Source organism: Numida meleagris, chromosome 9 (assembly GCF_002078875.1).
Source record: "Numida meleagris isolate 19003 breed g44 Domestic line chromosome 9, NumMel1.0, whole genome shotgun sequence".
In the NCBI taxonomy this organism is placed as follows: domain Eukaryota; kingdom Metazoa; phylum Chordata; class Aves; order Galliformes; family Numididae; genus Numida; species Numida meleagris.
In genome coordinates this window covers 6,535,251-6,549,769 of record NC_034417.1, presented here as the reverse complement: position 1 = coordinate 6,549,769, position 14,519 = coordinate 6,535,251, and the positions used below count along the sequence as shown (strand labels likewise).

The window sequence follows — 14,519 nt, the reverse complement described above, 5'->3', positions numbered from 1 at the left end:
TGAACGCAACAACACATGATCACTAAATGGCTAAAACCACCATCAAGACTTAAACTTGAGAAATTTTTCACCCAGACACTGAAAATTCTATTGGCATGTAAAGGTATGAAAAACAGTATTAACTACTGTGAACGTATGTCACCCAACGCCCAGCTTTCGGTAAGGAGTATACACCAGTAACTGGCCATTTGTTGAAGGTTAATTTCATGCAACCTTTGGCAGTTATCTGGTATAAGATATGTCACCAATTCAATCCATTAAGTAATAACTAAATTCTCATGGGACCTAGCTGAAGTCAAATGTTGTTATTCCAGGTTCACTGCTCTCAGTCTCTCCAAAGACCAGTTAGGCAAACAGCTGGAAGAGCTGACTACAAAGGTTCCCAGTCATGGGGAACCACTCCAGGAAAGCAGGTAGAGGCTTCTAACCAGGAAATAAGTTATCAAGGATTTGTCCTAATGCTCCCTCAAGGAGAGAAATGAAATGAGACAGAGAGCAAGAGCATGAATACATTTGTGTTTCAGCTAGAAGAATCCAAACATTAAAAGCAGCTGTCTCAGCTGGTGGGAGGGAAGAGCTGTGCTCATCAGTTGCTGGGTACGTCCTGCACTTGCTCCTGGTTGTAATCTAAATAGCAGGGCCTTCCTTCTCTCTGTGCTGAAGTGCTTCACTAAGACAAAACATGTGAAAAGTGAATAGAAACAATAACCAGAGGCAACAACCTGGTCTTCCAGTGTTGTTGCCACATTATACCAATGGAAATCCTCCTCCTAACAGGAAAGTACTGAAGGGAGCAACGCCACAGGCTTCATCTGCAGTCTGAGTGCAGACCTTCCAGCAAGGAGGACACTGCCTGCCAGACAGCACTCAAGGGAGTAACAGGAGAGTAACTGGTAGAGCCACCGCTCCAAGTGACACCAAAGGAGAGCAAAGCACATGAACAAAGGAGTCATTTTATCCATACTGTATGTACGTACATAGGTGACTGCACAAACAATTGCATAATACCATATATAAAAGTACACATATAGCCAACGTGTAAACACTGACTGTACCTCCGTTTCCTAAGAATCATACATAGAGAATAAGAGGTTTTTTTTTTTTTTTTTTTTTGGAGTGGAGGAAACCGAACATTCAGTAATACATCCTTCCTTCAAAAAAAGGAATGAAACTAGAGTATGAAATATTAATTGCTTCATATTAAAACTATCCAGAGAGGGTGCAAGCGTAGAGTCTTGCACCTGGGGAGGAATAACCGCATGTATCAGTGCAGGTTAGGAGATGACCTACTGGAGAGGAGCTCTGCAGAGAAGGACCTGGGTGTCCTGGTGGACAACAGGTTGGCCATGAGCCAGCAGTGTGCACTTGTGGCCAAGAAGGCCAATGGGATCCAAGGGTGCATTACAACTGGGGTGATCTTCCCACTCTACTCTGCCCCAGTGAGGCCACATTTGGAATACTGTGTCCAGTTCTGGGTCCCCCAGCTCAAAAAAGACAGGGATCTCCTAGAAAGAGTCCAGTGAAGGGACACAAAAATGGTTAAGGGCCTGGAGCATCTCCCATATAAGGAAAGGCTGAGTGACCTGGGTCTTTTCAGCCTAGGGAAAGAAGATGAAGGAGATCTGATTAATGTTTATAAATATCTAAAGGAAGATGGGAGGCAAATGGATGAGGCCAGGCTCCTCTCGGAGGTGCACAATGGTAGGACAAGGAATAATGGCCTAAAACTTGAACACAAGAAGTTCCAAACAAACATGGGGAAGAACTTTATGGTAAGGGTGACGGAGCACTGGAACAGGCTGCCAAGAGAGGCGGTGGAGTCTCCTTCTATGGAGATATTCAAGACCTGGCTAGATGCCTACCTGTGCAACCTATAGTAGGGCATCTGATTTAGCAGGGGGGTTGGACTCGATGAGCTCTTGAGGTCCCTTCCAACCCCTGCAATTCTGTGATTCTGTGCTAAATATACAGGGCCTCATCATTCAGGTGACTGTACAGATTACATGCTCCGTTTGGATAGAAAAGGACTGGGGGAAAAGTCGGCTCCACTGGACGTTGTTTTGTCTTGAACTCTTAGGGGTGTCCAATCTGTTACACCCATTTGGATCAGGCCAGGGAAGTTTTCAAAACATCAAACTGAAAGCTAGTTCCTTTGAGCTGAGGGACTTCTACAGTAATAAAAGTAGAAACAGTAGCTGCAACCTGCTGCAGGGAATCTGCTTTAGCAGGGGGTTGGACTTGATGATCCCCAGAGGTCCCTTTCTACCCCTACGGTTCTGTGATTCTTGGATCAAAAGCAGAGCCTAGAAGCAACAAACATAGGTGAGAGAGAAAAAAGGTATTTTCTTGGCAACAAAGCTGACTCAGTAGTGTCTGATTTGGCTACTTTCAAAGTAGAATTACTTGTACACAATTTGGATCATCTCTCTTCAAAGTAAAATAATTTGTGTTCACTTTGAATATCAGTCATTTAAACAAGAAAGACACTCAAGCTGTGGTATTTCTCCTCCGGCTGTAGAAATCTTAATCAGTGTAAAATCCCAATTCTGCTATAATGCAGCAACGTTCGTGTTTCATGCTAAGCTGACAAGTTCTCTCAAACTCAACACAAAACGCATCGGACTTACAGAGCCATAGAATGGCTTGGGCTGGAAGGGAATATCATCCAGTCCCAACCCCCAACCATGGGCAAGGCTGCCACCCGCCAGCTCAGCTGCCCAGGGCCCCATCCAACCTGGCCCTGGGCACCTCCAGGGAAGGGACATCCACAGCCCCTCTGGGCGGCCCATGCCAGGGCCTCACTGCCCCGAGTAAATCATTTTTTTCCTAACATCTAACCTAAATTTCCCCTCTTTTAGTTTAAAAAACTCTTCTAGTAGTCTGGCTGGTTTAACAAGGGATCCTGCTTCTGACACTGACCTACTGTCTCAAATAGTCATGGTTACACTCCTACAAATGTAAACTCCCTCATCTGTGAAGAAGCCTTCTCACTAGTGCTACAGTGTGACTGAATCAATTAATGCTTTCTAAAAGCGTTGATGGAAAGAGATGAATATTAACATTTGCAGGATGCCAGCTAAAAATGTCTTCACTAACAAAGAGATTTTAAAATCCCTACCCAAGGCTGGACCTCCAAGGCTAGGCTATCATCAGCACAGCCAGCACACTGAGTGTTAGTTTCGTATCACAATTTCAGAGGACAAGTGAAAAAGCAGAGCTTGATTCTCACCTCTTAGGACAACAGCAACCCACAGACATCACAAGTCAGAAGAAGCCATTAAGTAGCTGTGGTAAAGAAAGCGTGGTAAAGATAAAAAGAGGAAGACCAACAAAACATCAGCACTGATGGAAAACGGGTGAAAGCTTAGCCAGATGTCCTGGGAAAAAAAAAGGTTCATGTCTCTGAGGGTCTGTGCAGGCCACTCTGGTACAGGACTGCCGCAACCATATGTCACAACTGAAGAAACTGGAGAAAATAAAATAAACCTCTTGATTTGGAAAGGCAGGTGGAATTTCTTGATAGTTTCTGAACTACTCAAAAATAAACTCAAACCATTTCTGTTACTAAGGAAAAGACACATAAGGAAATGTAAAATGTGTATGTTATGATGTACTGGTAAGTTTTGAAAACAGCCAGTGGAATGAGGACAATGCTTTTATTATGCCTGGATGCAAAGAGCCTTTAAAATAAATTTCAGATAAGTTTAGAGTAACTAAATGAAACGGTTCTTAAAAAAATAATTCTATGCATCCAACTGTCAGTTACATAAATGCCTCCTCATATCACTTTGACACTGTAAAGAAGTATTAAAGCCAATTTAAATCTAATTTCTATTTTAAGGACTTTTAACACTGGCAGACTGGTAAATGAGAATGAGGTGCAATGTCATGGGAAGCGCTTCAGTGATTGGGCTGAAAAGACTACATCACAATTTTCTTCTAGGTCATCTTATAATTAGGAAATAAAACACAAGTGTCAATAAACGAGCATAAGAAACCTAAGTGTGAAAATGGGTGATCTGGCCTACATCACAGAGAGGAAAAAAAACAGCATTTTTGAACATAAGGGGATGAGAATTATTAGAGGCACACCATGATTTCTAGCTATAAACTATGTAGAGAGTGCAAGTCAGGCTGTGGGGAGGGGCAAGTAGCTCTGTGCACAAGGATTTCCATAGACAGTCTACGGAACAGAAGCATTTGGGAGCCAGAGGCATAATGTACCTCCATGGACGTAGAGGCAGTGCAGGCCATATAGTATAATAGCAGGCACAAATACTGACTTCTGGATCCAAGCAATTAAAGAACTTGAAGTGGGAAAAAAAACACAACTGGAAGCCTATAGAAGATGAGCGCAATACGTATTAGATCAGCGAGAGCTGCATTAAAATAGTGACTGAAGAACATACAGTTCTCTATATCCTAATAAACAACATCTGACATTCCTGTCAAGGGCTAAAAATTGTGTCGGAACCCCCAAGAAATGGTTACCAGATAAATAATTTCGGCTTCATTGCAGGAGAGAAGCACATGAAGAAGCTCTACTCTCTGGGATAGTAAACTTAAAGAAAGGGAGTTCTTTTTTGAAAAAGGAAGTAACTTAGAAACTCCCTGCTTGAAGCTAGGAAATTAAAATCCATAGAATCAGCATGGAGGCTTAAGAATGTAAAGGAGTCAAAGATTTGCATTCCCAAGACTAAAAATGGGAAGCAGAAGCAGGAAAATGAGGCGGCTAAGCAGAAAAATACCAGAGGAAATGCAAGCCAAAGAAAAGGCAGAAAGTGCTAAAGGTAAAAGCCTGCAACACTAAATGAAAATTAAAAACTGACTAAATATTCTGAAGGAGAATATACCAAGAAGCTAACACAAATGAAAAAGCCAAGAGAAGCTTAATAAAAAAGCTAAATACAGGCTGTGGCAGAGCCACCAGATTCCCAAAACAACGTGGCTATAAAATGTACAAAAAAGAATACTAGAAGTATTTCCAGAAATGGCTGCTCATTTGGGATGTCTTGATGTGGCAGTATCAAAGCGGATGATGTGTCTGGCCAGAACGCGACACATGTTGTGGGGCCAAGGGAAGACAAGTAGAACTAGAGTTTGCATACAGATGACAGATAAAATGCTTGTTCTGAGGATGTGTCTTTACCAAAAAATCTAACACCAGCAGGACACCAAAGATCATTTAAAGACCATGCTTCAAAGTGCTTCAGTCCCAAGTATACTGCAAACAGATGAAATTCAGTTCCCGAGAGAAATCTGAAATGCAAATGTATCTCAGCTCTTCCAAGTTACAAAGCTGATGCATCAGGAATTACATAAAAGCCATTACCGGAGTGATAGCGATGAATATGGTGACGTATCAAGTGGTGATCTTCCTACTGAAACTTGACAGAACAATGCCACAGCCCAGACCTGCAAGGACATCCTAAGTGGAGAGATTATATTTCAGATGAAACGTAGACCTGACGTTCTGACCAGCTCTACTCAGTTGAGGCCAAATTTAAGACTTGCTGACCTATTCACAAGAGGATATATGACAGTCCGATAACACCTGCATTTACCTGAAATACATGCAAATAGTTCTGCTCTGGAAATAAATTAGTTTTAGTTTAGAGTGCAGCCTCTGTGCAAATGTGTTCAAATTTCCATAGGGAAAGGCACTTTCAGATAACTAGAGTCAAAACTGAGGAGTTTTGTATAATCACTGTTAGATGACCAAAGCACAGTATGTGGACGGTGTCTTCCCAGCACCCTATTTCCACCAGAGGCTGCAGCCTCTTCTTCCATGCACCTCCTCCTATGCCTCTGCAACTTTCCAAATGTATCTGTAGAACTCATTTTCAATTGGGACATATTGGACATCCACGTGGATGTTAGCAAAGTATATCCTTTCTGTAAGCACATCACCTGCTGTTGGCCCCTGCACAGCTGTCCCACTGGCTTCACTTTAGGTTCTGAATACAATTCAAGGTCTCGATTACCCATGAATCCCTCCCAGATTAAGGTCTATATACTTGAGTGGTCAGCACTGTCCTGTGTTTTAACCTCCAGATGAGGTCAACTGAGATTGAACTGACCTTAAACATTTTCATGTGGGTCACAGAATTTGGTTCTCTGTTCTGAAATATTTTCCCACTTCCTTCCAGCAAAGCTGGAATGTATTACGTTTCAAGTCATAAGGTAAGAATCTAATTCACTAGGCTATCTGAGAAATGGACTGGCTTCAAGTAAACAAGAATGAAGTCCTTTTGTCTTTTGTCATTTGGAGACTATTTCACCAATACTATTGCAGCAACTCTTTGATGTGGCTTCACATATCATACTTTTAATAATGAAATACTCCTATATTTAAAGCTGACATACACTGTGTAACTGGAAATCGATGTGTCAGATTCACATCACAAAGGCAGTTTGCTATTAAAAGTAACAGAAAATATCCATCAGTAGAAATATGGCTTTAGACAAATTCTGAAACACTGAACTTGTGTTTTGGAAAAAAAAAAGTAGGTATACGCAGTCCAAAAAGGAATTCATCTATTCATGTGAATAATCATAAAAGTCATGAATGATTGGGTCCTTAGATGGCAATCACTTTTTAAACTTCATCTTTCTACTTATATATATATAGTAGTAAGTCTTCATGTAGCAATTTATGCTCCTATTTGTGTCTGAGTAGGAATGCCAGCACGTGTCTGAGGATTCCTCAGTAGAATCCACAAAAAATCCTGCATGAACTGGCAATTTTCTGAACCTTTCTAAAAAACCTTTCTGCATTTGTGTTTACATTTACATTGCTTTCTTAAAATGTTATCTCTATATAAAAGCATTTTTAAGTGCAGCTCTTTCAACTGAACTAAAGCTTATGTTTTGGTTACTTGTTTCTGAGACTGTTCTACTCTAAAAAAAAAAACAAAAACATAAAAAGCATTTTTTAGAAATTCAGAGAATGAAACAATTTGCAAAAAATAAATAGCAACATGATACCATTCAGGCAGTCTTAGGAAAAAACAGCTGCAGAACTGTAAAAGAAGAAATGTGACTTCATGTAGGATCTGACTAGGAATTTATGATATGGACCAATGAACTCATCTTTTGTCATTTACCTCTGTAAACTCACAAGATTTCTTGGAAGATAGTTAGTCAAATGAGGAGCAGAGATGAATCAGTGGATATAATTTATTTAGACTTTAAAAAGGCTTTTGATGATAAAGTCCTTAGCAAGAGGCTATTAAGGAAAGTTAGTAACCATATGGTGAAAGATAAAGTTCTGCCATGGATTAAAAAGCGGTTAAGAGATAAGATAAAGACTGGAAATAAATGGATAATTCTCCCTGGGAAGAGGTTAATAGCAAGGTGCCCCTTCATTACAGTGACTAGCAATCAATATCATGGTTCACCTGCTTTAGCAGATCATTAATAGTAAGGTAACATACCTTGTGGATAAGAATACTCAGACTACGCCAACACCAAGGAAACCATCATTAGAACTGAAATTAAAAGCTGTTTGGACAAGTCAGGGATAGATGAAATTTGCCAGAGGTAACAAGTGTAGGGCAAAGCCTGCTGGAAGGGATGGTTCAAATTACTTTTAGATGGTGATATGCCCCAGTGAGTTGTAATGCCTATGGACAGTTTATTGAAGGCTATTGTTAATATGCATTGCAAAGAAGGGAAGAGAAATAGATACAGCACTTGGAAGAACAAAGCAGTTTATGGCAATGAGTATCTTCAAACTGGCAGAGCCCACTGAGGTCTGCAGGGAACAACTCTGCACTAACAAGGAGATAGGTTAGCTGAGCAGAGATGATCAAGAATTTTGGACTGCTGGGATTTTTTTAATCAGAAAATGTGGAGACATCAAGACAGAAACTGAATATGGAAATGGTTTCATGAAGTTCTGTGGAAAAAATGTATGAAGGACAGAATGGAATGGAGAATTAAAGAGATTTTTTTTGTCAGAATGAAAGTATGAATTCAAGACACATTATCCCAACTCAATAGTCCAATCATCTATACACAGCTATAGATTTTTGATCAAATCCTTGCTGTATCTGACATCACGAACATTCTTGGAGCAGCAACCTGAATACTCCTTCTCCTGCACAAGTGGGCTAAGTCAGTGCACCTCAGGGCTAATACACACAACAAGTGGATTACCCAAAAGGAGAGAATGAGAGACTCTTTCCAAGGATGGCTAGAGCTAGACAGCATCTGCAACTGAGGCCTATCTACTGTGAGAAAGTAGGGATCTGTATTTGAATTTCTGCTCTATTTGCTTCAGAGCAGAGATATGCATTTGGCTCTTTTTCAACTCAGGCAAGTGCCCTGATTGTTACTGACCTCCTGGCTTTTGAGTGCAAATAAATGTATACAACTTTTGTACTGGAAATTTGAAATCATAAACATTTTGGCAGAGATTAGAAAAACACTTTTCTTGCAGTGTGTTATCTGACATTATCTGCTGGATAAAATTTCCCCTAGCCAGCAACATTGTCTTGTATATCTTGATGCATGCAACTGGTTCACACTTGCTTTGAAGATTCCATCCTTCTCTAAAAATTCAGCACAGAGAGGCCACTGCTACAACAGTTACCTACTGTATCACTGAGTAGGTATGTAGTCATTGCCCATTTCAGCATGATAGTTATAGTTTATATATATATAAAATGCTCTTGAATTAACACAGCTATCATAGAGGTATTGGAGTGAGCAAAGACAACAGACTGGACATATGTAAGAGATCAGTTGTGTCTTGATCCCTTATGAGTAACCTGGGTAAATTTGGTTTGTGCAGATAACCTTAAAGGTTTGGGGAGTGAGTCCTGTGTTCAGCCTGTTAACTGGAAAAAGTGCATACATAGTGCATACACAGTGTACAACTGCACTGCGGACTGATGGTTTGTACTACCAACTGGAATTATGCACGCACTAGAAGAGAGTCCGAACTGCAGATTCAAAGAAAAAATGTGGCATATACCCTAAAATATCATGTATACAGAGGGACATGCGCAGTGTCAGCACAGGTGCTGAAATGCTCCACAAAGTGAAAGCAATGATGTTCCATTTGACTACTGCTCACACAACCATCTCTCTAATTTTCTGAGCTTCATCTCTTGTAACCAGTAGTCACTGAGCTCACCACAAAGGTTAGCTAATTTCTTCAAGTATCGGTAACAGAAACTGACTTGAAAAATAAGGCATTAAAATAGTGAGCTTACTCATGGACAAGCAGGAAAAGCATGTATTCGCCACTTACCTGAGTTTTGCAAAAGCTTGCCTCCAGTTCAAAAAATCTCAAAGACTCTGTGTATTTTTCTAAATAAAAGAGATGTCTTATCTCCTATTTTAAAGTCAGTCTGGAATTTTATCTGAGAAACACGCGCATGAAATTTTGGTGAAAAAACATTTGTAATATTGTTCCAAAACATTTGTTTTTGGCCAATGCCCAGAAAGCACAATGGATATAGGAATAAAGAAATTTCGTAACAAAACATGTTAAACCATAATGCTTATTATATGAGAATTTGAAAGGTATCTGTTACTTCTTGTCTACTCAGAAACAGCTGGCGCACACTTACTACAGCCTGCTGTCTACAGCCAGTTTCAGCACTGGATAGGTTGACAGCCTGGCTAGTTTACCCGACCTGCGTTTAGAAATTGACCTGTCTTTATCCAATGATGTAAGAGTAGAGGCACATCCTTTTACACAGGTCAAAAAAGATGACTGTCAATCAATTCACAAGCTACTATTACTAGAGAAACACTTTTGCACATCTTCACCGCCACAGTGCTGCATACTTCACTCTTTATACCACCTCTCACGAAAAGTTCCCAGAGACCACCATTTTTTCCATTTTCCCTTGTGCTAAAACTGTTCATCTCCTTCTCAGACCTAATCGACAAGCAAACAAGAAACAAGACGTCCAGCTGGATTAGTGTCCTCAACATGATGCAACGGAGAACGCCTTGTTCACCAAGTTAGATGAAGCATGACAGAGCTTGGAACACAACAGAAAGCCAGGGCTCCCACCTTCTTCTACCAGCTGCTGTCTTTTAAAGCCAGTATGACTTACTAAAACCACCAAGAAAATACTTTGTGAAGCAGATTTGATTACATCATAACACATGAAGGATAGCCATATGCTGCAGAAACACCTTTTGTCCACCAAATGGAGAATTTAAGGGAAGAAAACACCGCAAAGGACTCAATCCATTGGACTGCTTCCATGTCTAGCATCAGATACTTGGGAAACGTTCCAGTCCCAGGAGAGAGAGAATGGAGTATCGTAAGAATGTGAAAGTGGAAGGCATCAATACCTCACTAAGCGTAGAACCCTCTGGTCTCCCACAGATGCTATAAGGTTCTTGAAGTTATCAGCTCTAAAGTGTGCTTCCTATACACAATGTGCTAATAGTGTGTGGTTACTGGACATCAGGCTAAGGCTAATCTCACACACCTGGTACTTTCAGAGCACCCCTCTCCAGGAGAGCTTTTTGCACCAAGCCGACACTAGCAGGAGTACAATGTACTGCCAGGGAGAGGGCTAGAACCCCCTTGCATACCTTCCTACCCCTGTATTCCCTTATGCATGGAGCACAGCACTGCCACCAAGCTCCTGACAGGTCTGAGGGGGGCTGGGTGTGCCACAGGGCTGTGCAATAGCCTAATTCCATGCAATACTGGAAGATTCCCTGATCTGTAAAAGCAATTCCTCCACAAATGTTAACACTGAGAAGAATTAAAGAGGCATCACAATGAGCAGTGAGAGAGTCTCACATGTAGCAGCCTTAGTGTTTGCTAACCACACAGAAAAAACCTTGCAAGTTCACCACTGATCTCCACATCTGTTTAGAATGTAGCTTCTCCATCCTATTCACCAATTCTTATTACGCACATCTAAAACACGTTATTTTTCCCAGACACCATGCCAAGGTATCGAAAAGGTGGGAGAAGTATTCCTAATGGCTCTCTTTTCAAAGAAGCATACTCCCAGCACTGAAGTCACAACAGAGTGCTGCTTGTATCGCACAAAAACAAGCACCAGGTAATTCTCAGCACTGAATGCATGACTTTTTAGTGACCAATGAAAAATCACACTGCCTTAGCGCTTGCTCTACATCAGGTGTGACAGATCGGAAGGACTTAGCACAGCTTTCTGCTCCTTTCACAAAGCCCAGCGGAATATTACACAAGTTCCATTAATCCTGAACAACCAAACACATGAAAACTGCAAATACATGGGGAGTATTTATTTTATCTGTGTTCTTGAAACAAGTTTTCCTAGTATTTATAAGGATATTGAAATATTTTAAAGATTAATGAGGGGTAAATTTATACTTTTTCCACAACATATTAGAGATCTTAACAAATCTAATTTAGGGATTCCCAGAACTTTAATATGTTCTAGCCTAACAATGTTGTCTTAATTATTTTCCAATTCTAGAAGTGGAATTGAATCGACAAAACATATTTTAAAATCACTTCGTTTAAATGTTCACAGGTGCCTTTTTCTGAAAGAATTAACTCTCAGGTGATTAAGATTTTACATTCAGGGACAGATGTAATCAAGAGTTCAAGAATTCTGGGTTCTGGATGTGTATTTAAAATTCTCAGCTAAAAAGCAGGAGAGAGGCTGCTAGGAATGGTTACAGACGTCTGGTTTTAAAAGGCTGGAGGTTTTTGTTTTGCCTTCTTTTTGGTAACGTTCTTTATTCCACAGTTATTTATTGTTTGTGGAAGTTGTTGGGCATTTAAGACAAGAAGTGGCCACTCCCCCACACAAAAGAATTGAGTTACAATCCATTATTTCATTTTTGATTGTTTTTCTTTGTAATAGGTGGGAAAGGGGATCCTGGATAAAAGCCCTGACCAAGACAAAACTCCAAACTGAAGACTCCAATTATCTATAAATCACTTATATTTCCTGCAGAGAAAAAGGAGGGAGGAAAGAGACAGAAAAGCAGAGACAGAGGATACACCAAGTGAAACATTCAGACCTTGTCCTAAACGCCAATTCTCTCTCAAGCAGTCAGGAGTTACCTGATAGCTCGAAACCCAGTCCAGAAGAAAAGGCTTGCTGCTGTTTTTAGTTCAATATTGAAAACAAATAACTTTCTTTTACTTGCTACAGTAGTGTAAAGAGTGTAAGACCTTACAAAATTTCTGAGACAACAGCACAATAAACTTGAATTAAGGGCTGCTATCCAGCTTAAATCCTCAAAAAGTGGATTGTTAATGACTGTCCCATAATTAAAAGATTTTTTGAACCAATTCACAAGTTTTAAAATGGAGAAAGTGCAAGTACACATCCTGTGCAAACTGACAGTGATTCTGTTGGAAAATACTAACCACGGAACAATCCTGATGCCTATTTTACACTGAAACCAGCAATAAGTAAAAATCATGCCAAGCACTTTGCAAAGTACCACCGCTCCAAAGCGTAACACCACACAACATCAGATAACCACATTCCTTATTTAACTAGACGATTTTCAAATAAATTATAGGCAAGAAAACATGCACCTTTAAATCTGCATACTACAGTTCTCATTAAAATGCAATGAAATCTAAAATAGTTGAGTTTCCTCTGAAACATTCTTCTAGAACATGAAATAGCTGTAACAAATTAGAGAACAAATTAGTTTTGGCACCCGCTTAAGAAAGAGAAAAGATGAAAAGCTTTTCAAGTGATGATATGGAAGAGAAAACATTACACTACATCGGCCAAGCTGATTTTCCTATCAGTTTTAAAGCTCCCAAAGTTGTATTTCCAGTAGATAAAAATGTTATCACCTTTTCCCAGCACCGATGTGCTTTATTTTCCTATTAAGTTACTCAGTAATTAAAACAAAGTCTGACACATCGTAATCTGTTTATACAATCCATTTGAAACTTCTCCAACAGAAAGGAAAGCATTCTTCAGTTGAAGATACTGAAGGTGCGAAGATTTAAGACATTAAGACAAATTTTAAAAAATCAAATTGCATTTACAAATAAATGACTGCTCCTAAAGCTCATTTTAATCTACAGAAACAGTTTAGTCCCACAGCAACAGCAGATTTTTCCACCTACCAACCCATCAGGCTGAATGTTGTTTCTCTTTATGAAAATTAGTCTTAAAGGTTAATAGGGAAAAATACGTCCTTTTGTAATATTGTTCAAGAGTGTACGCAGATATCATGGAAGTTAGCAAAGAGACCTGTTCAGTTCCCTAACAACCTGGCAGTATTAAAAGTCCTCTGGGAACTGTAAAAGAATCCCTTGGGCACACAGGGTAATTCAAGAACAAAAATATTTTTATTTTCTAATTGAGAAATATGGGTATGTATAGTAACTTCCTCTGAATCACATCAAAAGCAACTGCAGCATTAGGGGACTACTGATTCTGCACTGTGAATAAACTCCAACAGCTCTGTACAAAATCTCCACTTAGAGAGAAGTGGCAGAGCCAGTCCCAGCAGATCTCATTTGCTTTTCTATTACCCTGTGGTTTCTCAGATAATTAGAGAGGCTAAAAATCTGTTTCCCTTACTGCAGAGTCAAGGCAGCCTTTTAATAGTTGGGTTTTCTTTATTTCTTTTTTTTTCCTTATTTCTGTGCTCAAGTCGGTCAGGGCAGATTACAACTGATTTCAAGCAAGACTTTCCCTGCCAGAAGAAAGGAACACAACTTACCTTCGTGTGTTTGATTTCAAGGTTGAGAGTGGGAGAAGGCAGCAGATGCAGAGATGCCATCAGAGCAGCAGGATCTGCCTTCACCTCCCCTGGCATCTCAATTTTACTGGAAGTCATAGTCTCGGGGGGATTACGGAGCAGCCGAGCCCCCCGCTCCGACCCGATGTGCTGCGCTTTGGGCTGTTCCCCCCCTCCCCCCCGCCTCCAAAGCCCAGCGCTGAAGATGTTGCTCTCCTCCTCTGTATATAGGCAGGTGTCACGCCGGGGCTCTTCTTATTGGACATGGGGGCAGAGGCAGGGGGGCAGGTCCATCCTACCTAGGCCGACAGCGGCACAGCCCCGCTCGTAGCGCGGTGCAGCCTCCGCCGGGTCCCACCGCACCGCACCACACCGCCCGGGGGCACGGAGCAGGCGGGCGAGGCCCTGGGGAGCCCGGCGGGAGGGCACCAAGCCCGGCGAGGCCCCCGGGCATCTCGCGGGGAGCGCCGGCAGCAGCGGGACAGCACCGGGTGAAGCCGGGCCGCCTCGGGGCGCCCTTACGGAGCGCGACCCGCCAGGACACGGCGGCTCCGCAGCCCGAGCCCGAGCCCCGCACTGCCCCCCCTCAGGCACGGAGCCGCCCCGCACGGGACCCGGGGAGGGCGCAGCGGCCGGAGCGCCGATCAGTCGAAGCGCGCGGGGCAGCGCTCCCGTCCCCGCTCCTCTGCCCGCAGAACGCTCTCCCAGACGCGCAGCACCTGACGGCCGCTCCCGCTCCCCCTCCCGCCACCGGCAGCGCGGCGAGAGCCCGTCCCGGGCCGCCCCACTCGCGCGTCCGCACCGACACCCAAGCGTCCCGCGGC

At 41.8% G+C, this 14,519-nt stretch overlaps 1 protein-coding gene across 2 annotated transcripts in view; it reads right to left on the bottom strand.

Moving 5' to 3' along the window:
• The window catches only part of ALDH1A2 (aldehyde dehydrogenase 1 family member A2), a 56,835-nt gene that overhangs the window by 40,728 nt on the left and 1,588 nt on the right, over positions 1–14,519 (bottom strand). Inside the window, exon 1 of one of the 2 annotated variants that reach the window (XM_021407086.1) lies at positions 13,678–14,161. The exons of the other annotated variant lie outside the window; for it this stretch is intronic. Within the exon in view, the coding sequence (XP_021262761.1) occupies positions 13,678–13,794 (117 nt within the window). The 5' untranslated portion in view covers positions 13,795–14,161. Of the gene's footprint in view, positions 1–13,677; positions 14,162–14,519 lie in introns of those variants that run through there. 2 annotated transcript variants of the gene reach the window in all.